The 23850-nt window shown below is 42.9% G+C and overlaps 1 protein-coding gene across 1 annotated transcript in view; it reads right to left on the bottom strand.

Moving 5' to 3' along the window:
* The window catches only part of LOC137323576 (low-density lipoprotein receptor-related protein 1-like), a 1400855-nt gene that overhangs the window by 658086 nt on the left and 718919 nt on the right, over positions 1-23850 (bottom strand). Inside the window, exons 13-14 of the mRNA XM_067987196.1 lie at positions 8457-8676; positions 6918-7116 (exon numbers count right to left, since the gene is read on the bottom strand). Of these exons, the coding sequence (XP_067843297.1) occupies positions 6918-7116; positions 8457-8676 (419 nt within the window). The remainder of the gene's footprint in view (positions 1-6917; positions 7117-8456; positions 8677-23850) is intronic.

The following is a 23850-nucleotide window of genomic DNA, read 5'->3' as shown; positions in this document are numbered from 1 at the left end:
AAAGAATTCAGGAAGCCCATTGAACTTCCCCGAATGTTAAAGCTTAAAAATCTGCTTTACTACAATTCTATAAAGCTGCAGTGGTGTCAGACCAACACCACTGGAAAAACAATGAACTGGCACAACTTTAGCACAAATTATACTGCTTCAATCAGTGGGAAAAATCACTTTGCACCAGAGCAATCTGCACAGATGTAACTGTACCAAGAGATTATTTCTGACAAGTTCATAAGTTAAATGTTTGATAATGTTTTTTAATGTAAAAAAAATATGTTCCTCGCAACCAGTCCAAACTATATTTGTTGTAAAGATGTTGGCACAATGGCACTTTTGACTCAATTGCTATGGTAACGCTGCTCTAAGCTATCACAGATATCCTATTAGTTCTCTATTCTTTATGAAAGCCCCTTTAGGGTTTTCTTTTTACATGATTCTATGGGTGCTTTAACGTCTCCACTAGTCTGTGTATGATTGACCTTTTCCAGTTCTCAGTTAACCCTGTGAGAACCAGAAGATATTTCAGCATCAGAAACAAGATAGTGCTCTTTACAAAGGGGGAAAATGCATATTATGCTGGAAATGAATGAATTTGGGGAGAGGAGAAACAAAAAACAGTTGAAGGGATAAATTTATAAGACTATTGAGGGCAAGGGGACAGGCAGAAAAGTGAAGTGGTTTTCAAAGAGAATTCCAAAGGACAATGCATATTGATTGAAAACCAGAACACCTATTTCAATGTATACATATACAACCTCTGTGAAAATAGAGGTTCTGTAAATTTCTAAGTATGATTATTGTAAAGTAAACCCAGAATACTTTAAATAATTCATTTTACTTAAATTAATTAATTTAATACTCCGAACGTAAGCTAGAATTATTTTCAATCCTGCTGAAACACAATTGCAGTATTCAGAGAATCAGATTACTGTTAAGTGAGTACTCCTCCTTCCTTGGTTTTGTCTTGAAGTGTCCCATTGATGTTTAAATGAGGATGACTATGTTTTCCTGCTCTTCCAGAATCTGGAAGCTTCATCGAACCAAGCAACAAGGAAAACAGCAAGAACAGTAACTTGCATTTATAAAGCACCTTTTACACAGAAAAATGTCCCAGAGTACTGCACTAAAAAATGGAAGGAGCAGAGACTGAACAAGAATACAGAAAGTGATTGAAGACATGATCATGGAGATATATTTTGCATCTTTTGACATATGGGGGGTTATAATTGATAACCCCCAAAACCATTCGTGCTGCCTGGTGATTTATATGATTGCTGCGTGCAGCCAGCCCGACCTGCGCCGTTGAGTGGCTGCTCACCAGCAGGGGGCTCAGATATTGTGAGCAGCTAGCACCACTTAAAGGCAGCCTGCACCTCTTAAAGGGAAGGTGCATTGTGGCTGCAGGAAGTGGTTAAAGTCAATCGGGAAGTGAATCTGTGCTGCACGGTGATGATGGGACCTCTGGAATATTTAACGAGCAACAATTGGGCTGCTCAACGTTTGCGGGATTTGCAAAATATAAGATACGGGTCCGCACCGAGTCTGAAGGGAGATCAGACATCACAAACGTAAAACGCAGACTCCTGGGACCGCTTCCAACCACAGAGCCGCCAACCTCAGCTCGTCGCTCACCTCCAACAGCACTTGCCTCGACACCGCGTCGAGTAGCTGCTCACCCCTTCGCTGTCGAAGAGAATGCCGAAGGTCCTCACCTTCACTCCCATCATAGGCAGGCACTTCAGCAAGGTTTTATTCACCGGCTACACCGAAGAGGCTGGGTTTTTATTAGCGGCTTCGGTGGCTTTTTAACCCATGTTTAACTTATTTTTGACAGATTTAAATCATTGATTAAATTTAATGCATTCTTTTTTTAATTTAGTCTATTTTAACCTTAATTTTTAAGATTATTGTGTTATTGTGTTTTATTTAATTCATATTTTTAACCCGGCCTTGCCCAGGTTGGGTCCTGGCTACTGCCGCTCCTCCCTCGCCACTTCTGCTGCTCCCGGCTCCCTCTGGGCCTTTTGTAGGCCCCGCGTTGCCGCCTGGCCTCGCCCAGGTTGGGTCCTCACTGCTACCGCTCCTTCCTCGCCACTCCCGCTGCTTCAGTGGATTGGTGGACGATGAGTGTTTGTTCGTCCCCGTCCTACAGCAGAGCCTGGTCTCCAATCGTCTTGGATTTCCCTGCCATTGGGGAAGACCTCGCTCCGCTGGGACCGTGTGGTGGTTGGTGTGCAACGACCACCCCACGTTAAAAGAATCCACGCGCAGGCATCTTCCACCCCAATCCCACCCTACCCACCCAAATGAATTTCGGGACCTGGAACGCCAGGACCGTTATGGACAATCCCAACAGCGACAGACCTGAACGTCGCACTGCCATCATAGCCCGGGAACTCCGGCACTACGACATCCACATCGCCGCCCTTAACGAGACACGGCTGGCAGGAGAAGGCCAGCTTAAAGAACAAGGCGGCGGATACACCTTCTTCTGGAAAGGCAAACCAGAAGAACAACGCCGTCTCTATGGGGTCAGCTTTGCCGTTAAAAACAAATTGGTTGGACGTCTCAACGAATCCCCCCGTGGGGTAAACGAATGCCTCATGACCCTACGGCTCACCCTGGCCCAGAAGCAGCACACCACAGTCATCAGTGCCTACGCCCCAACCCTAGACGCAATGGACAAGATAAAAGAGGCATTCTACTCTAGCCTTGACCAATCGCTGTCCCGTATCCCAAAGGGAGACAAGCTGATTCTCCTCGGCGACTTCAGTGCCAGAGTCGGGGGGGGGAAGTAAACCTTTGGAAAGGCGTGTTAGGCAAGGAAGACGTAGGGAAAGCAAACCCCATTGGAGTCCTCCTGATGAAATGCCTAGAACATGACCTCGTCATAACCAACACCCTGCTCTGCGAGAGGGACAAGTACAAGGCCTCATGGCAACACCCCTGCTCTAAGCATTGGCACCTAATAGACGACATCATCATCCGAGCGAGGGACCGCAAAGATGTCCGCATCACCCGCGCCATGACTGGAGCCGACGACTGCTGGACTGACCACCGACTAATCCGCTCTACCATTTCCATCAACTCGGCCCCAAACCGGCAGCGGCAGAAAAAACTCTGCCGCAGGAGACTTAATGTCGCTGGACTCAAAGACCCTGAGAAGAAAGACCTACACAGCCGTGGCCTTACAACCAACCTGGCGACGACCAACGAACCAGAGCAGTAGATGCCCACAGCGTCTGGTCTGTCCTCAAGGCCACCGTAGTCAGCACTTGCGAGGAGATGCTTGGTCTCTCGACCAGGAAACACCAAGACTGGTTCGACGAGAACGATCAGGAGATCCAGGATCTCCTAGACTGCAAATGCAAGGCATTCCTGAATTGGCAGCTCCACCAAAACTCAAGCGAGAGGAAACAAGACTACAGGCAACTGAAGGCCGAGGTGCAACAAAGAACAGATGGTGGGTGGAAATCCAGCACCAAGCTCATGGTCTACAGAGCAGCTGTGGTCCCCGCCCGCCTGTACGCATCAGAAACATGGACAATGGACAATGTACAGCAGACACCTCAAATCCCTGGAGAGATATCACCAACCGCAAAATCCTACAAATCCACTAGCAGGATAGGCGAACTAACTTGAGCGTTTTGTCCCAGGCTAACATCCCCAGTATCGAGGCCAAGCGTAAGCAGCGGAAAGAGCGCGCAGAATCCAGAGTGTCTCACCCATCCACCTTATTAAACACTACCTGCCCCACCTGTTGCAGATTCTGTGGCTCCAGGATTGGACTATTCAGCCACCGCAGAACCCACCCTCCTGGAGTGGAAGCAAGTCATCCTCGATCCTGAGGGACTGCCAAAGAGAGAGAAAACACAGATGCGGGTCCCATCCCTACATTTACAAATTGTTGAGTTACTTTAAAACATTGAATAAAGATTGTGCACAACTAAATCCCACATCCTCCAATCTGCATGCCAGACCCAACCAATCTGCCGATCTGAGTTTCCCCCCCCCCCCCGCGAGAGAGAGTGCAACAAGGTTCTCTGATGATGCACCAGAGGCCTTGGTGCAAGAGGTGGACAGAAGGAGAGGCATCCTATATCCACGGTGGGGGCAAGAAGCCCTCCAGACATATGCTCCCGAGGCAGTGGGGGGCAGTAAGGGACAATGTCAATGCCAGGCGCATAGCATTGCGAACATGGATGCAATGCAGGAAGAAGTTCAATGCTTTGACGTGAGTGGTCAAGGTGAGTGAGGTCAAGTGGTATCTCCTATCGAATGCACCATTAGCCGCATCCACTGCTCCACGCGCTAGACCCCCCAATCACCCACATACCAACAAACTCTTTCAATCAGTACTCAACTCTTCCAATCAGATGCTTTCTCTCACTCTCACACATTACCAGTGTTGCAAGCCATACGTCCACAACTCACAGGTCACACACACTGGCAGCTATTCAATTATGACAGCCACATCACCCAAACATCTTACAGGACACTCACCGACACATGTCCCGCTTTCTTGCAGGAGAAGGTGGTGCAGAACAGGAGGCAGCAAGTGGCAGTGGCTCCATGGAACATGAACCTGCTGTCTCTCTCAGGATGACAGCATTCCTGTCCCATACCTGCCACTCCCCTGGTGCCCTTGCTGTTCCCTGTCAGCTCGCCAGCCCACTCTGTTTAGAGTATTGACATTTTATTATACGAACATAGGCAGATAGGAACAGGAGTAGGCCAATTAGCTCCTCAAGCCTGTTCTGCCATTCACTGAGATCATGGTTGATCTGTGACCTAACTCCATATACCCACCTTAGCCCCATATCCCATAATACCTTTGGTTAACAAAAATCTATCAAGCTCAGATGTAAAATTAACAATTGAGCTAGCATCAACTGCCATTTGCGGAAGAGCGTTCCAAACTTCTACCACCCTTTGTATGTCGAAGCGTTTCCGAACTTCACTCCTGAAAGTCCTGGCTCTAATTTGTAGGCTAGTTCCCCTAGTTCTAGTATTCAAGGAGACCTCCAAAAACAGGTACAAATGCATCAGTATCCAGAAGCAATAATCCAGCAACGAACCTGTAATTCCTGCATGATCCCTTTAAATAGTGCTGGTAGAGGGGGGGGGTCTTCCATGCTATTTAAGACCTGTCCAGCTGAGCGAGGTTAAGACTATGCGTTGGCTGGAGTGTTGAGTTCCTAAATCACATCTGGCCCTTTAAATCAGCATTGCACACTGATCTACCACATATTCTACTTGACATGGTGCTGGCATTCATTATCTGCGCGAGCGCAAACGCCTTTACCAATATAGCATCCGGTATACGTCACGCTAGAAGTGTGTGCGTACGTTCCGGATGCCATTTGGGTCCTTAGGAGTCCGCGTAGCGCCTACACAACAGGCGCTACATGGCCCAATTTAGACCGACGGTTTTAGAAGAGACTTCCAGAGTGCAGGGGCATGTGATGGTTGAAGTCATTGCCACTAATGGTTTTCATTATTCACCAATCATGTCGCACAAAATCTTTCTCAATTTTTAATTTTCTCCCCAATTATATTCTATCAAAAAATATTCTAGCCACAGCAAAAATAATTTCCAAAAATACAACTATCATGATTTGTCCTTGCCCACTATTATATTCCTCTTAAAATAAAATTTACAACATAATAAACATCTAAAAATGCAACACTTTAGAAAGGAGATACAATCTTGCCTATAAACTTACCCATCCCAGCTTCTAATCAATCCAACAACATTCCCTGCACATTCTGAGATACTTCATGAGACCTCGTGAATACACTTGACCTTAGGTCCACCTTCCCTATCTTGAGGCTATCTGGCTTCTCATTCGAGGATAATGCATTTCTAAGCTAAAATAATGATATATTATTAGATCATTCATAAATCACTATATATAAAGTACTGACATACTTGAATGTAGTCTGTTAATATTTTCACACATACATGAACAGAAGGGAAATATTATTTGGTTATAACCAATGCTGATGTTTATAGAAATATCCTAAAGAGACACAGTTTTAGATTTACCAGTGTCAATCGTGAATTCTTCAACAGGCTTCATTAGCACCAAAGCAGGCCTTAACATCAATATATATTGTTATCCTACAGAATTTTCCTACAGCAAAATCCACAATTTCAATAAAAACATGGATACATCTACATGTGAAGGATATATTTATTTTCCTAATACATTGGTATTTAACAACGTCATGTCTCTAGCTGGTATGGTGTTTTGGTCATTTTTGAACCTGTTTGTATAAATGGTTACAACCAGTTTACTTTGATGCTTTTCCCTTCAAGTTCACTGTTAATCACAACTTTGATATATATTAACAGAATGATCTGTCCAGTGTTTGATGTCTTCATACTTAAAGCAGCAGGGTATGAACATGCACCCCTACAGTCTTTGAAGTTTCATTTTTCTCCAGGAACGGTTCTCTCTGTATATTAAGGCTGCACTATGTTGCCATTTTCAATTTGCCACAATTTTTTGGAGGTAATCTGAGTGAGGACAAGGTACAAATGGAAAATAAAGCTTGTGGTGTGTGTTTGTAGAGAAAATTGCTCAGATATCACATATCAGTCATGATTCTGTCCATTCATAAATGACTGCTCAGAAACTCCTGGGAAGTGTCACATAGATCACAGCAAACCCACAAGAGATTTCTTACTCCGTGTATACTGTGTTGTTTTGCATTTTAATAGGATTTATAAATCATGATGGATTAATGTTATTGCTATTGTTTTGTTCAGCTGTCCTATTTAAGCTTCTCATAACAAGAAATAACGAGTAGCTGGATTTGCAAAATAACATCTACCTTATCTGTACATTTTTTTAAGCGTTTTGCCCAATTAAATGAAGAGATTATCTTGTTTCAGCATCATGCGTGTACAGTACCTTGTAGCTGTCGTTGTTGCTGCACATCATAGATCCTCAGTCCAAACAACGGTGGTCTTTCTCTCCGGAGCAGTGAAACATTTTTTGTTATCAAGTCCAATTGAAAAATGGTTCCATTTGTATATTCAGTCCAGAAAATAAATTTTCCGTAATGTGACAATCCAAAGGGGTGATTCACTTCCTTGCCACCATATACTATCTGTTACATTTGTAAAAGCATAAATGAAAATATAAATAACATTCAAACTGAACAGAACTTGATAAGAAAATAAATGATCAGTGATTTATTATATAGCTCTGAGAATCACTCTCTGAACAAAGCTATTTCAAGTGCATTTGGCAAAAAATATAATTACTGTCCCTAAAGTTTTGAACGGAAACTTTTATCGTTATTATATATGCACACAAAATCTGGCAGTGATTATATATTTTGTTTACGGAACATAACAGACTAAACACCTAAAAATACAAGCATGCAACTTTTGGGTGGGCAGGGTTCAAATCCATGTGCTTGAATGATGAGGCCCGAGTCGCCCCGATATTGGGCCTCAGGCCTCATTTCCACCAGCCAGCGAGCTGCGGAGAGCAAAAGGCACCTTGACAGCGAGGCTTGTTTGAAGATCGGGCCGCTGCAACGCTAGCAGCCGCCCTTAGGTAAATGAGGAAGGGGAGCAACCGAGTCGAGAGGTAGTGGTGGCTAGTGGGGCGATTGGTAGCCAGGGGGGTGGGGGGGTGGGGGGAGATCAGTGGCCAGGGGGGGAAGTGGTGACGATCAGGGGGGGCAGTGGGGAGTGGCGTTGATTGAGGTGAAGTGGCAGAAATCGGAGGGGGGACAGCGGCTCGCTTTCTTTGAACATGGTGTCAGTAGGAGCTCTCCTGCTCCTCTCGGCTCCACATTCAGGTAAGTATATTTTAAAAACTTACTTTGTTGGTTGCGATCTACTACGCAGTCCCTTTACGGACCGCCTATAGGGCCACATGTAGGCCTGGTTTTCCTAAGTGCAGGTAGCACTGGCATTGGCGCCAGTTGCCTTGGGGCGAACCAATCTTGCAGTGAGGACCTGAAACAGGGTTTAAGCCCCTTATTTGCATATACAAAGGAATTAATGCCTGTTTCTGCACTCTGATTTTTTTGGCGATTACCAATATGGTGGATGGCGCACTTCTGGCTCGTAATGAGCGTGCAATTCCTGCCCACGATATTGGAGGTTTAGAAGGCAATTTAGCATCCGAAAAATGGGCGCTACGCCGCTGAATTTCTAGGCCCTACTGTTTATATATAACTGGCCTGTCCTTTTCATTTGTCAGAATTCAGCTGGTGCAGAATCCCTTAGAAAATACTAGCATCTGTTAAATAACTACATCACTGAGTTCCTGTTACCATGGCTTGTTTTATTTTGGGGGCCCGAGGTGGAATTTATTTTTGAAGTATGTATTCATTGTTTGCTTTATTGTAAAATCCTATTATGTTTCAGTCAAAGTGCTATGAATTACATAATTATTTGCAAAGGTTCACAGAAATAACAAGAGCGCACTCACCATTCTATCTGTACCATTTAAAAAGATTCTTTCAATGTGATCATAGTATGCATCACACCAATATAATAGTCCAGTGGTATAGTCAAGGGTTAAACCATTGGGCCATAGCATCATTGACGTCACAAAGATCTGTCGATTGGAACCATCCATCCATGCTTTCTCAATTCTTCCTGTCATGTTGTCTATCTCTTCCTCTTCCCAATCTGTCCAGTACATCCAGCTGCACAAAATGAAGTAACACATTAGATTTTTTGTCAGCATTAAACACAATAAATTATATTTAATAAAATCTTTGTACTGCGATATCTGAAATCTTCAATAAACTGTTCTTTTTCCATATTACCTAAAAGGGACAGAGTTATTATTAACTGAGTGTGTGATCTACAGCAACAGTTATAATTTTTACATATTTATCTGCAATTCTAGATAGTGTATAACACAACATATGATATGATGTGCATGATATATGTTACATAATGTGCAGAAATATAAGAACATAAGAAATAGGAGCAGGAGTAGGCCACACGTCCCCTCGAGCCTGCTCTGCCATTCAATCAGATCATGGCTGATCTTCAACCTCAACTCCACTTTCCTGCCCGATCCCCACATCCCTTGATTCCCCTAGAGTCCAAAAATCTATCGATCTCAGCCTTGAATATATTCAATGACTCAGCATCCACAGCCCTTTGTTGTAGAGAATTCCAATGATTTACAACCCTCTGAGTGAAGAAATTCCTCCTCATCTCAGTTTTAAATGGTCGACCCCTTATCCTGCATCTATGTCCCCTAGTTCTAGACTCTCCAGCCAGGGGAAACATCCTCTCAGCATCTACCCTATCAAGCCATGTCAGAATCTTATATGTTTCAATGAGATCACCTCTCCTTTTTCTAAACTCCTGAGAGTATAGGCCCATTCTACTCAACCTCTCTTCATAGGACAACCCTCTCATCCCAGGAATTAATCGAGTGAACCTTTGTTACACCGGCTCTAAGGCAAGTATATCCTTCCTTAGAAAGGACACATGTACAAGATAGTGTACCTCCCAAGCATACTCCCAAGTTCAAAACTAATTAATTACTTGATTACACTTTTGCACACTTTCAAGTATGTTATTCCTTCATTGGCCATCGTTTGAAACTTGCTAAAGATAAAAAAAAAACATTTTTTAGTACAATTAACAAATTATCTATGTTTTCACTTCAATTTACGAAACATTTCAAATGAACGAATTAAACTGTCTGATATTAAAGAAAGAGATATTCTGGAAATTGTATTTCTTATAAAGAATGTTTGACCATCAGTCTTCTTCTTAAAAATCCAACATTTAAAAAGAGCTATGATTTAATAGCCATTTCCTGCAAATATTTGTTGGTTCTGTGAAAAATATATATTTTTTGCACTTAAATGGCCAATACTGATAACTGGATTAGAGGACTCATTGTCCCAGACAGTATGAGCAAGCTGAATTGATAATAAAACTTGCTGAAGCATGCTAAGTAAATTCAGCTTGAAATTTTCATGATACTGCTGGGCTCAGTATCTCCTCCATGCAGCCTCCGGCAAAGCATCACAGTTCTCTCCTTACATGCATCATGTGTGCGAATCAGGTGCTGGCTCCTGAGGGACTGTAAAGGGCCTGGCAGCATTGACAGCAGCACCCTTGTATCCCTTTGGGAACCACTTTCTTGCTGTTGGTACCGCACAATAAATGTGCCACCATGTAACATTATTCAACGTACCTTCTTTATACAATTATCTATTGTATATAAGATTTATACAATCTTTATATCTTTTGGATGTAAATATTTAAAGTCTGTGGGCTGAAGCTTAAGGATGCTTTGTGGGAGGCAATTAATCATGAGTGACTAATTATATTCTGTTTAAAAAAAAACTTTTCAAAGTAATCATTGGTTCATATTTTTCCTCTCCTGAAGGCATTTACTGCTTCACTGAAGTGGTTTTTTTGGACATTGAATTCCCTGGAGTTCCTTGTTCAAGTGGCCATTATTCACGTGTGAGAATTGAAAGCTATTGTTAGTACACTATTTAACCACAGGGTTTATCATAGCTAATTCTGTTTCTATCCTTACCTGATGTTCACATTTCCAGCAGGGGTTACTGGACCAAGATCAGGATCACATCTGGCTGATTCTTTCCTCCCTAACCCTGGCTCACTAGGCCAATTGAAGTGCCCTACTCTGACTGAGTTTGTCTAACTCAGCACAGACCAGGGATCAAATTTGGGGCCTTCCTGGTTTGTTTGGTTCAGCTACACCCTGCATGAACTTGCTTCAACAGCAGGGGTGGGTGTGAAGTCCTACCATAGATTTCATGCACCAATTTTGAAATCACTCTGGACTTTAATCAGTTGCTGTATTTCATCAGGGCTTTTGCATTGCACTTATGCTGTTAATGATGAAGTTATAGTGGTAAAATTCTGATATAAAGCCACCAAATCCAAAATAGTCCTGATCACATCTAAGACAGTGATCTGCTGACGGAATATTGTCTCAGCTCACAAAAAGCCGACTCAATTCCACGTAATTCAGTATGTGTCATGTTGTTGCAATGAAATAATGCACCATGATGCTATTGTTTACACATTCTTACTGGCGTGACTTTTGATTTAGTTGCTAACATGGTAGATATAATTATCAATCGTGCAAGAGTTCCACTGAGGACTTTTAAAAGTTTACAGGATGGAATTTCCGGGGTAACCCAGAACTCCTCCCAACATTTCCTGTTGACATGGGCAGGGAATGGAGGATCCATCCATGATCCCTCTTACTGAAAAATGGCTGGTACTAAAAGAAAAAGCATGGAATCCAGGCACAACCTGGTTCTGCCCCATTTTCCACTCACTTCACCAAAGATCCGTCCCAGTTGTGCCTTGGCCCAGGTTGGTATTTTGGACATGCCATTTCTATAAGCACTTCTGGAAGAAATACTACCCCTGACAGAAACATAAACAGAATCTGACTTGCCGGTGAGGTTGAAACTTTTCAAGCTCACCTGCAGCAATGTGCAGGACCAGAAAAGAACACTGTGGTCCATATGTACAAATTAGTAAAGTTGTTTAGTGATTATTGGCATTTAAAGACCGTACCAACCATTGAGGAAGGTATAGTGGCATATTTTGTGGCACGGTCATGCTTTTCTTACATATCTAATGTATGTAAATCAGGCATTGGTTTCCAGTGGATATAAATAGGCAATTGGCGCAAAAAACAGCATTGCACAGCAGGTGCTCCCACTTGGGAGCTGCTTTCCTGTTACTCATACTGTATTAAAGATATACTGTAAAGCAAGATTATTCAACATGCCTCATTTACACCAGTGTGTTAGATATAAAGACAGAGACACAATATGAATTGAAGCTTAAGAATATTCTATGGAAGTAAATTAATCATTAGTAAGAGAAAAAATAAATTCCATTTGATGATTTCGAACAATTTATTTCTTACATTACTGAAAATACATCAAAAAAATTTGAAATAGATCTATTCTGATAGGGTATTCCTGAGAGACTTGCAGTTACTAGGGCTATATATTCTCCATTCACTAATTTACACTGAATCGAGTGTTTAGTGGGGAATGCTGCTTTTTCATAAAAATTAACTGATCGAGAAAATAATACATCTACATTATTCATGAAAACAAGTAACTGTAAACACTTATGATTGGGAATCCTTCTTCGTTTGATTATAATCATTTTTGGGGTAAAAGTCAGCTAAAAGCAGGTATTGCTGTATCTAATATATACTGACAAGTAGAATTTGATTACTTAGCTGACATACCCATGGGACAACTGGAGAAGAAATTGATTTTATTTAGTAACTCATCCATCTTCAATTATCTGTTCTGATGAAATACTGAGAGAAAACGTATTGCATAATGGAGGTCCAAAGCAGCAATGCCAAAAAGAATTATGACATCTAATTACAATGAATGAGGAGGACACATAGACTTTACCTCAAGATCCCTTTCATTAGTTTCAAACACAACTCTGTTTTCTGTCTCCCTGGCATTTTTGGAAAAGTAAACACTGCATATTTATTTGTTGATGTGTGAAGTAATTTTCTAATGGCTCGTTTGACTGAAAAAAAATTCTGTACTCCACACATCACAGAGCCTGTCAGCTGAATACAACAAAAAGCTCCAGCATAAAGCACGTAGCATTATAACACCACATTTGTTGGCCAACAATGCAGCTTTAGGCCCCCCACAAAATGGACTCTAAGTAACTGGGATTATCTTTTTTTGAAATAGATGTTCAATTAAATTATGCCGTTTTGGTAAATGTGTGGCTTATTAAAAAAATTAAATATTTATGAATTGAGAAATCATAACTTAGTTATGTCTTTCAGTGCTGATCAATTATGTAGCCTGGTGTCATTTGGTGATTTAATTTGAGTAAAACACAGAGGCCCTACAATGTGTCAATCGAAAAAAAACTGTCAAAAGAGAGAGCAATAATTAAAAATGTAATCAGGTGGATAAAAAACTCAAAACGCGGACGTATAACCCACAAGAGGTGGAAATGTGCATTGTCATCCAGACTGTGCCTTATACAGGAAGCCCTGACGGCAGTGAGAATAGTACAATTGATGACTGAAGTCAAGAAGATGCACACACTTCAAAAAAACATAACCTTGAAAAATGCAGGATGAGCAAATGAGATTCCAAAAACTATACATCAAGTTATTTTTAAACAACAAGAAGAAAAAGAGCTGAATGTAGGTGACAAGAAAAACAATTCCCATTGAAAGGGTACCATGTCTTGGTATGACACTTTAGGTTTCAATTTTCTGAGTAAGGACTGGCTGGTAAATGAAACCACATTGAAGATATTGCTCTCAAATGGAAAGATGTATACACGGAGATGAATGCATGAACTTTTATTGGTAGTAACATGGGCTTGGGACACATTGCAAGCTTAAGGGTAATAATGAAATGGCAAACATGGTTTTATGAAAGGGGAATTGTGTTGGCAAATTTATTAGTGTATTTTGAGGATGTAACTAGCATTGTAGATAAAGGGGAGCCCTTTAGTGGATGTAGTCTATTTGGATTTTCAAAAGGCATTCGATAGGGTGCCACAAAAAAGGTGGTTATGCAAGATAAGGGCTCATGGGGTTAGCATGGATAGAGGATTGGTTAACGGGCAGAGAACAGAGAGGAGGGATAAACAGGTCATTTTCAGGTTGGCAGGTTGTAACTCGTGGGGTGCTGCAAGGATCAGTGCTTGGGCCTCAGCTATTTACAATCTATATTAATCACTTGGATGAAGGGACCGAGTGTAATGTACCCAGGTTTGCTGCCGATAAAAAGCTAAGTGGGAAAGTAAGCTGTGAGGAGGATACAAAGAGTCTGTAAAGGGATATAGACAGGTTAAGTGACAGCAAGAAGGTGGCAGATGGAGTACAATGTGGGGAAATGTGAGGTTATTCACTTTGGTAGGAAGAATAGAAAAACAGAATATTTTTTAAATGGTGAGAAGCTATTAATTGTTGGTGTCCATAGAGACTTGGGTGTCCTTGTACAAGAAACACAAAACATTTCCTAATTGCCTGCTGCATGCAGGGACAGCAGGCAATTAGGAAAGCAAATGGCATGTTGGCCTTTATTGCAAGGAGGTTGGAGTACAAGAGTAAGGAAGTCTTACTACAATTGCATAGGGCTTTGGTGAGACCTCACATGTAGTACTGCGTACAGTTTTGATCGCCTTATCTAAAGAAGGATATACTTGCCTTAGAGGCAGTGCAACGAAGGTTCACTAAATTAATTCCTGGGATGAGAGAGTTGTCCTATGAGGAGAGGTTGAGTAGAATGGTCCTATAATCGCTGGAGTTTAGAAGAATGAGAGGTGATCTCATTGAAACATATAAGATTCCAAGGGGGCTTGACAGGGTAAATGCTGAGAGGTTGTTTCCCCTGGCTGGAGAATCTAGAACTAGAGTCATAGTCATAGGATAAGGGGTTGGCCATTTAAGACAGAGATGAGGAGGAATTTCTTCACTCAGAGGGCTGTGAATCTTAGGAATTCTCTACCCCAGACGGCTGTGAATGCTGAGTCGTTCAGTATATTCAAGGCTGAGATCGATAGATTTTTGGACTCAAGGGGAACCAAGGGATATGGGGATCGGGCAGGAAAGTGGAGTTGAGGTTGAAGATCAGCCATGATCTGATTGAATGGTGGAGCAGGCTTGAGGGCTCATATGGCCTACTCTGGCTCCTATTTCTTATGTTCTTGTGTTCTTAGACTTGTTAAACAAGTACTTTGTATCCGTTTTCACAGTGGAGGAAGAGGACAAAAAAACAGTGGTACAGGGGAATCTAAATAAGTTAAGGGGTGGATTTAATAAAAGCAAAGAAATAGTAATGGTGAAAGTAATGGGATTAAGATAGACAATTCTCCAGGACCTGATGGTTTCCACCACAGTGTATTAAAAGATATAGGGGAGGAAATTGCAGATGCATTAGTCATAATTTTCTGAAGCTCTCTAGATGCAGGAATTGTGCCTTTGGATTGGAAAATTGCAAATGTTGCTCCATTATTTGAGGAGAAGGGAGGGAGGGAGAAATCAGGTAACTACAGACCTGTCAGTTTAACATCAATTATGGGGAAGTTACTGGATTCTATTATCAGAGACAGAGTAACTGAGCACTTGGACAATTATCAGCTGATCGAAGAGAGTCAGCATAGATTTGTGAAGAGTACGTCATATCTGACTAATCCAGTTGAATTTTTTGAGGAAGTTACTAGCATGGTGGACAGGTCTATGGACGTTGTCTAACTTCTTGAAGGCATTTGATAAGGTCCCGCACAAGAGACTATTAGCCAAAATGAAAGCGCATGGAATTGAAGGTAACCTTGTGACATGGGTCAGTAATTGGTTGGGAGGGATGAGACAGAGAGTAGGGATAAAGGGCTCAGTCTCTGATTGTCAGGATGTGACAAATGGTGTTCTCTGTACTGGGGTCTCAGCTTTTCACAATATATATTAAAGACTTGGATGAAGAAATAGAAAGTTATATATTTAAGTTTGCAGATGACACTAAATTAGAAGTCATAGCAAATTGGATGGATGGGAACAAGAAGTTGCAAAGAGACATAGACCGATTAAGTGATTGGGCAAAATTATGGGACATGCCGTTCAATGTGGGGAAGTGTGAGGTATTCCACTTTGAATCTGAGAAAGAGAAATCAGAATATTTTCTGAATGGTAAGAGACCAGGAGCTGTGGAGGAGCAAAGGGATTTAGGTGTCCATGTGTACAAATCACTAAAAGCTACGGCACAGGTATAAAAGTAATCAAAAGGGCTAATTGGATGTTGGCCTTTATCTCAAAGAAATTAGAATTCAAAAATGAGGAAATGGTGCTTCAGTTGTACAGAGGCCTGGTCAGACCCCATCTGGACTACTGCGTTCAGTTTTGGGCCCAAAATGTCAGGAAAAATATATTAGTTTTGGAAGGGGTACTGCAGATTCACCAGAATGATACCGGAGCTAAAACGGTTAAATTATGAGGTCAGGTTACATAAACTTGGGTTGTATTCCTTGAGTTTAGAAGGTTGAGGGGTGATCCAATTGAGGTGCTTAAAATGATTAAGGGATTCTATAGAGTAGATACAGAGAAGCTATTTCCTCTGGTGGGGGAATCCAGAACAAGGGGGCACGTTCTTAAAATTAGTGCTCGGCCATTCAGGAATCAAATCAGGAATAACCTTTTCCCCCCAGAGAGTAGTGGAAATATGGAACTCTCTCCCCAAAAAGCTGTGGATGCTGGGTCAATTGACATTTTCAAGACTGAGATCGACAGATTTGGTAAGAGTATCAAGGAGAATCCTCCAATTCTTCTTTTATTATTCGTTCATGGGATGTGGACATTGCTGGCGAAGCAAAGATTTATTGCCCATCCCTAATTACCCTTGAGAAGGTGGTGATGAGCCGCCTACTGGAACCGCTACAGTCCGTGTGGTGAAGGTTCTCCAACAGTGATGTTAGGAAGGGAGTTCCAGGATTTTGATCTAGCGACGATGAAGGAACGGCGATATATTTCCAAGTCGGGATGGTGTGTGACTTGGAGAGTTACGTGCAGGTGGTACTGTTCCCATGTGCCTGCTGCTCTTGTCCTTCTAGGTGGTAGAGGTCGCGGGTTTGGGAGGTGCTGTTGAAGAAGCCTTGGCGAGTTGCTGCAGTGCATCCTGTGGTACACACTGCTGCCACTGTGCACCGGTGGTGAAGGGAGTGAATGTTTAGGGTGGTGGATGGGGTGCCAATCAAGCGGGCTGCTTTATCTTGGATGGTGTCGAGCTTCTTGAGTATTGTTGGAGCTGCACTCTCCAGGCAAGTGGAGAGTATTCCATCACAGTCCTGACTTGTTCCTTGTAGATGGTGGAAAGGCTTTGGGGAGTCAGGAGGTGAGTCACTCGCAACAGAACACCGAGCCTCTGACCTGCTCTGGTAGCCACAGTATTTATATGGCTGGTCCAGTTAAGTTTCTGGTCAAAGGCAATCCCAGAATGTTGATGGTGGGGGATTCGGCGATGGTAATGCCGTTGAATGTCATGGGGAGGTGGTTAGACACTCTCTTGTTGGAGATAGTCATTGCCTGGCACTTATCTGGAATGAATGTTACTTGCCCAAGCCTGGATGTTGTCCAGGTCTTGCTGCATGCGGGCACGGACTGCTTCATTATCTGAGTGGTTGCAAATGGAACTGAACACTGTGCAATCATCAGCGAACATCCCCATTTCTGACCTTATGATGGAGGGAAGGTCATTGATGAAGCAGCTGAAGATGGTTCTGCCTAGGACACTGCCCTGAGGAACTCCTGCAGCAATGTCCTGGGGCTGAGATGATTGGCGTCCAACAATCACTGCCATCTTCCTTTGTGCTAGGTATGACTCCACCCATTGGAGATTTTTCCCCCTGATACCCATTGACTTCAATTTTACTAGGGCTCCTTGGTGCCACACTTGGTCAAATGCTGCCTTGATGTCAAGGGCAGTCACTCTCACCTCGCCTCTGGAATTCAGCTCTTTTGTCCATGTTTGGACCAAGGCTGTAATGAGGTCTGGAGCCGAGTGATCCTGGCAGAACCCAAACTGAGCATCGGTGAGCAGGTTATTGGTGAGTAAGTGCTGCTTGATAGCACTGTTGACGACACCTTCCATCACTTTGCTGATGATTAAGAGTCGATTGATGGGGCGATAATTGGTTGGATTGGATTTGTCCTGCTTTTTGTGGACAGGACATACCTGGGCAATTTTCCACATTGTCTGGAAGATGCCAGTGTTGTAGCTGTACTGGAACAGCTTGGCTAGAGGCGCGGTTAGTTCTGGAGCACAAGTCTTCTGCACTACAGCCGGGATGTTGTCGGGGCCCATAGCCTTTGCTGTATCCAGTGCACTCAGCCGTTTCTTAATATCACGTGGAGTGAACCGAATTGGCTGAAGACTGGCTTCTGTGATGGTGGGGCTATCAGGAGGAGGCCAAGATGGATGATCCACTCGGCACTTCTGGCTGAAGATGGTTGCAAGCGCTTCAGCCTTGTCTTTTGCACTCACGTGCTGGACTCCGCCATCATTGAGAATGGGGATGTTTGCAGAGCCTCCTCCTCCTGTTAGTTGTTTAATTGTCTACCACCATTCACGACTGAATATGGCAGGACTGCAGAGCTTTGATCTGATCCGTTGGTTGTGGAATCGCTTAGCTCTGTCTGTAGCATGTTGCTTCTGCTGTTTAGCATGCATGTGGTCCTGAGTTGTAGCTTCACCAGGTTGGCACCTCATTTTTAGGTACACCTGGTGCTGCTCCTGGCTTGCTCTTCTACACTCCTCATTGAACCAGAGTTGATCCCCTGGCATGTTGGTAATCCCTTGGCTTGCCTCTTGTGCATCCCCAATTTTAATCACTCCACCATTGGCGGCCATGCCTTCAGCTACATAGGAACATAGGAACAGGAGTAGGCCATTCAGCCGCTCGTGCCTGCTCTGCTATTTGATAAGATCATGGCTTATCTGTGATCTAACTCCATATACCCACCTTTGGCCCATATCCCTTAATAACTTTGATTGCCAAAAAGCTGTCTATCTCAGATTTAAATTTAGCTATTGAGCTAGTATCAATTGCCGTTTGCGGAAGAGAGTTCCGGATTTCTACCACCCTTTGAGTGTCGAAATGTTTTCTAATCTCGCTCCTGAAAGGTCTGGCTCTAATTTTTCGACTGTGCCCACTACTCCTAGAATCCCCAACCAGCGGAAATAGTTTCTCTCTATCCACCCTATCTGTTCCCCTTAATATCTTATAAACTTCGAAGAGATCACCCCATAACCTTCGAAACTCCAGAGAATACAACCCCAATTTGTGTAATCTCTCCTCGTAACTTAACCCTTGAAGTTCGGGTATCATTCTAGTAAACCTACGCTGCACTCCCTCCAAAGCCAATATGTCCTTCCGAAGGTGCGGTGCCCAGAACTGCTCACAGTACTCCAGGTGCGGTCTAACCAGGGTTTTGTATAGCTGCAGCATAACTTCTGCCCCCTTGTACTCTAGTCCTCTAGGTATAAAGGCCAGCATTCCATTAGACTTATTGATTATTTTCTGCACCTGTTCATGACACTTCAATGATCTATGTACCTGAACCCCTAAGTCCCTTTGGACATCCACTGTTCTTAACTTTTTACCATTTAGAAAGTACCCTGTTCTACCCTTTCTTGATCCAAAGTGGATGACCTCACATATGTCTACACTGAATTCCATTTGCCACAGTTTTGCCCATTCACCTAATCTATCAATATCGCTTTGTAATTTTATGTTTTCATCTACACTGCTTACAATGCCACCAATCTTTATGTCATTGGCCAACTTATGTATGAGACTTTCTATGCCTTCATCTAAGTCATTAATAAATATTGTGAATAATTGAGGCCCCAAGACAGATCCCTGCGGGACTCCACTAGTCACATCCTGCCAATGTGAGTACCTACCCATTATCCCTACTCTCTGTCGCCTTTCACTCAGCCAACTTCCTAACCAAGTCCGTACTTTTCCCTCGATTCCATGGGCTTCTATCTTAGCTAACAGCCTCTTATGTGGGACCTTATCACATGCCTTCTGGAAGTCCATATAAATAACATCCATTGCCATTCCCCTGTCCACTACTTTAGTCACCTCTTCAAAAAATTCAATCAGGTTTGTCAGGCATGACCTACCTTTCACAAATCCATGCTGGCTCTCTCTGATTAACTGAAAATTCTCAAGGTGTTCAGTCACCCTATCCTTAATTATAGACTCCAGCATTTTCTCCACAACAGATGTTAGGCTAACTGGTCTATAATTCCCCAGTTTCCCTCTCTCTCCTTTCTTAAAAAGCAGAGTGACATGTGCAATTTTCCAATCCAGAGGGACAGTTCCTGAATCCAGAGAACTTTGAAAGATTATAGTTAGGGCATCTGCAATGTGCTCACCTACTTCCTTTAAAACCCTGGGATGGAAACCATCTGGTCCTGGGGATTTGTCACTCTTTAGTGCTATGATTTTCTTCATTATTGTTGCTTTTCTTATATTAATTTTATCGAGTCCCTGTCCCCGATTCAATATTCGTTTTCTTGGGATTTCCGGCATGCTATCCTCTTTTTCTACTGTAAATACTGATGCAAAGTAATCTTTCAACATGTCCGCCATTTCCCCATTGTCAATGACAATATCCCCACTTTCAGTTTTTAAAGGGCCAACACTGCTCCTGACCACCCTCTTTTTCCTAATGTAACTATAAAAGTTCTTCGTATTGGTTTTGATATCCCTTGCAAGTTTCTTTTCATACTCTCTTTTTGTAGCTCTTACTATCTGTTTTGTGGCCCTTTGTTGATCTTTGTATCTTTCCCATTCGCCGGGATCTGTGCCATTTTTTGCCTTTTTGTATGCCCTTTCCTTATGTCTTATACTGTCCCTTACCTCTTTAGTTGTCCATGGCTGTTTTTTTTGGCAAGTACAGTTCTTGCCCCTCAGGGGTATAAACCGATTCTGTATCACGTTAAATGTTTCTTTAAACATTTCCCACTGATCATCAGTCATTTTACCCATTAACAGATTTGCCCAGTTTACTGTGGAGAGTCTCTGTCTCATCCCATTGAAGTCGGCCTTTCCCAAGTCTAGAATCTTAGCAGCTGACTCACTTTTTTCCCTTTCAAACACTACATTGAACTCAATCATGTTATGATCGCTATTGGATAGATGTTCGCGTACAGTTAAGCCGTTAACTAAATCTGGTTCTACCTCGGCCCTAAGCTCTAGAATTCCCTCCCTTAACCTCTCTACCCCTCGCTTCTCCTTCAAGACAAGCCTTAAAACCTACCTCTTTGACCAAGCCCTTTCCTAATATCTCCTTATGTGGCTTGGTGTCAAATATTGTTTGATAACGCTCCTGTGAAGTGCCTTGGGACTTTTACTGCGTTAAAGGTGCTATGCAAGTTGTTGTTGTTGATATTGGTTAAAGGTGGGTACATTAAGTTGAGATACAGATCAGCAGTCATCTAATTAATTGATGAACAGGCTTGAGGGGCTGAATGGCTGACTACTGCTCCTATGTTCTATGATGGAGAAAAGATACATCAAGTGTAACTGTGACCCTCCAGCTTTAGCTACATTTCCACTTCTATAGAGTGTTTTGAGAAATACAAATTCCAACTGAGATATGTAAATGTATCACATTTGTACAGCTAAAGCAGTTCACATTTAGTTTATTTGCTCGGCTGTCACTTTAGGCTGGAAAACAGCCTAAGAACATGGATGAACTTCGCTGGTTTGGCTGGATCAGATGGAAATCAAATTTCACTCTTAAAAATATTTATTTGGGGCGCTAAATTGGACCGTGTAGTGCCCATTGTTTCGGCGCTTCATGGCCCCTTCAACATCCAAGATGGCGTCTTGGCTGCGCACGCATGTTTCCAGTGTGACGTGCGCTGAATGCCATCTTGGTATAAGAGTTAGCACATGCACAAATACCGAACGCCGGTAGCATGTAAATAAAGGAGAAAATGGATACAATGCTGATTTAAAGTGATGGACACCATTTTGGGACTTAACACTCAACTGAACGCACCGTCTTAACCCCGGCCATCTGATCATGTCTTACAGTGCCTGGAGGACCCCCACCAGCGCTATTTAAAGGGACCATGCAGAATTCATAGGTTCGTGGCTGGATTATTGCTTCTGGCTGCCAAGACATTTGTAATTGTTTTTGGAGGTCTCCTATACTTGAATACTAGGACTAGGGGACATAGACTAACATTTAGAGCTAGGACGTCCAGGAGTGAAGTTAGGAAATGCTTGTACGTGCATAGGGTGGGAGAAATTTGGAACGCTCTTCTGCAAATGGCACTTGATGCTAGCTCAATTGTGATTTCTACGTCTGAGATTGATAGATTTCTGTGAACCAAGGTTATTAAGGGATATGGGACTAAGGTGGGTTTATGGAGTTAGGTCACAGGTCCACCATGATCTCGAGGGGCTAAATTCAAGTGCCACTTGCTGCCTCCTGATATGCGCCACCTTCTCCTGCAAGAAACCGGGCCATGTGTCTGGGTAATGTTCCTGTCATGGTTGAATAGCTGCCAGTGTGTTTGGCCTGTGAGTTGTGGGTGGGCGGCTTGCAACAGTGGCAATGTGTCAGGGTGAGAGGAAGCGTCTGGTTGGAAGAGTTGAGTATTGATGGAAAGAGTTTGTTGGTATGTGGGTGATGGGGGATGTAGTGCGTTGGGCAGTGGATGCAGCTAGTGGTGTAGATGGTAGGAGACGTCACTTGACAGTTGACCTCACTCACCTTGACCACTCATGTCAAAGCATGGAACTTGTTCCTGCACTGCATTCATGTTCATGATGCTGTGTGCCTGGCATTGACTTTTTCCCCCGCTATCTCCCTCTGCCTTTTGGGTATATGTCTGGAGGGCCTCTTGCCCCCCACCCCCCTCCACCCCTTGCGCATATAGGATGCCCCTCCTTCTGTTCACCTCTTGCACCAAGGCCTCTTGTGCATCAGCAGAGAACCTCGGTGCATGCACTCTCGCAGGCCTGGTACAAACTCAGATCGGCAGATTGGTGAGGTCTGGCATGCAGATTGGAGATCTGGGATTTAATGGTGCACAACCTTTGTTCAATGTTTTAACATAACTCATCAGTTTGTAATCATAGGGACGGGAGCTGCTATCTGTGCAATGTCTGATCTCCATTCAGACTCCGTGCAGACAGTAGACTTTTATTTTCAGCAAATAACAGCTCCAGCTATCTTTAAGAGATTTTTAAGAAACAGCCTGCTTTTAAGAGACTGGGGCTTCCCCTGTGGGTGGAAAGTGCGAATTGTATTGAATCCCCGTGTCAACGCTGATTTGGAACATTGCTTGAAGGTAAGTCCTCAGGCCTCACGAAAGCCTTGTCCTGCCTGCGCAGGGGCCATTGGGCGCGGGGTAATAGCGGATCGCACTACCCCCGCCCAATAATAGGCCCTATCAAAAATTTTTCCCCCCTTGTAGTCCAATGAGGTGAAATCCCTTCAAAGTTTTTCATTTCCGTTTACAAACTATGCAATCTCAGTTGATTTTCTACAGCTCATGAAACACTGACAATGTGATGGCATCACTGAAGAAGTCCTGCTGATATAAAAATGGTGGTTAGTTATGCAGTTACATGGGTGATTTTCTTTTGACTTCAATGTTCATGAAAGAAAATCTACAGATAGCAACCAAGATCTGGATCAGCCACACAGTGAGGCCTCAAGACTTCGATAATGTCGAAAGGATGAATGCAGAAAAACCTATCCTGTGGAATCTTTGGCCATATGCAGGGAATAATATGGAAACTTGAAGGAAGCTTTATCTAGCAACAATAAGGTGGAAATCACTCTTCAGAGAATTAGGGACAAGTCGTGAGTGCCATTCAGTCATTGTGTGCCGTTGGTGTTCCCATTCTACTCAAGAGTTAAGTATTTTCATTTTGTTGCTGAAGCTTCTTCCTTCAAAAACAGCTTCACACACAAAAAAAACAACACTCCTGACATATTGCAGATCAGAAATTATTTCTTGGCATATAAATAAATAGATAAAAACAGTGATAAACCCTGCCTGTGGCTGGATTTATGTCTGTTATGGCATTTGCACTTGTAAGAACAACATTTGGGGACTGATTCTCAAGAATCCCAATCCTCCCAGGTATTCTGCCAAGCCCAGTACTCTACTAACAGCACAGGATGAGCTGTAAAATTACAAGGCTGGTATAAATACTTTTTTTGTCACTAACATTAAATGGAATTACCCTTACTGGCATTAAGTGCCAGTGCATCAAGGGGAATACTTGGGTCAAAGTAACCTAGAGTATATTTAATAGAAGGCCAC

This window comes from Heptranchias perlo, chromosome 7, assembly GCF_035084215.1.
Source record: "Heptranchias perlo isolate sHepPer1 chromosome 7, sHepPer1.hap1, whole genome shotgun sequence".
Taxonomy (NCBI): Eukaryota; Metazoa; Chordata; class Chondrichthyes; order Hexanchiformes; family Hexanchidae; genus Heptranchias; species Heptranchias perlo.
The sequence above is the reverse complement of the archived record's forward strand: the minus strand, read 5'-3'. Positions and strand labels throughout refer to the sequence as shown.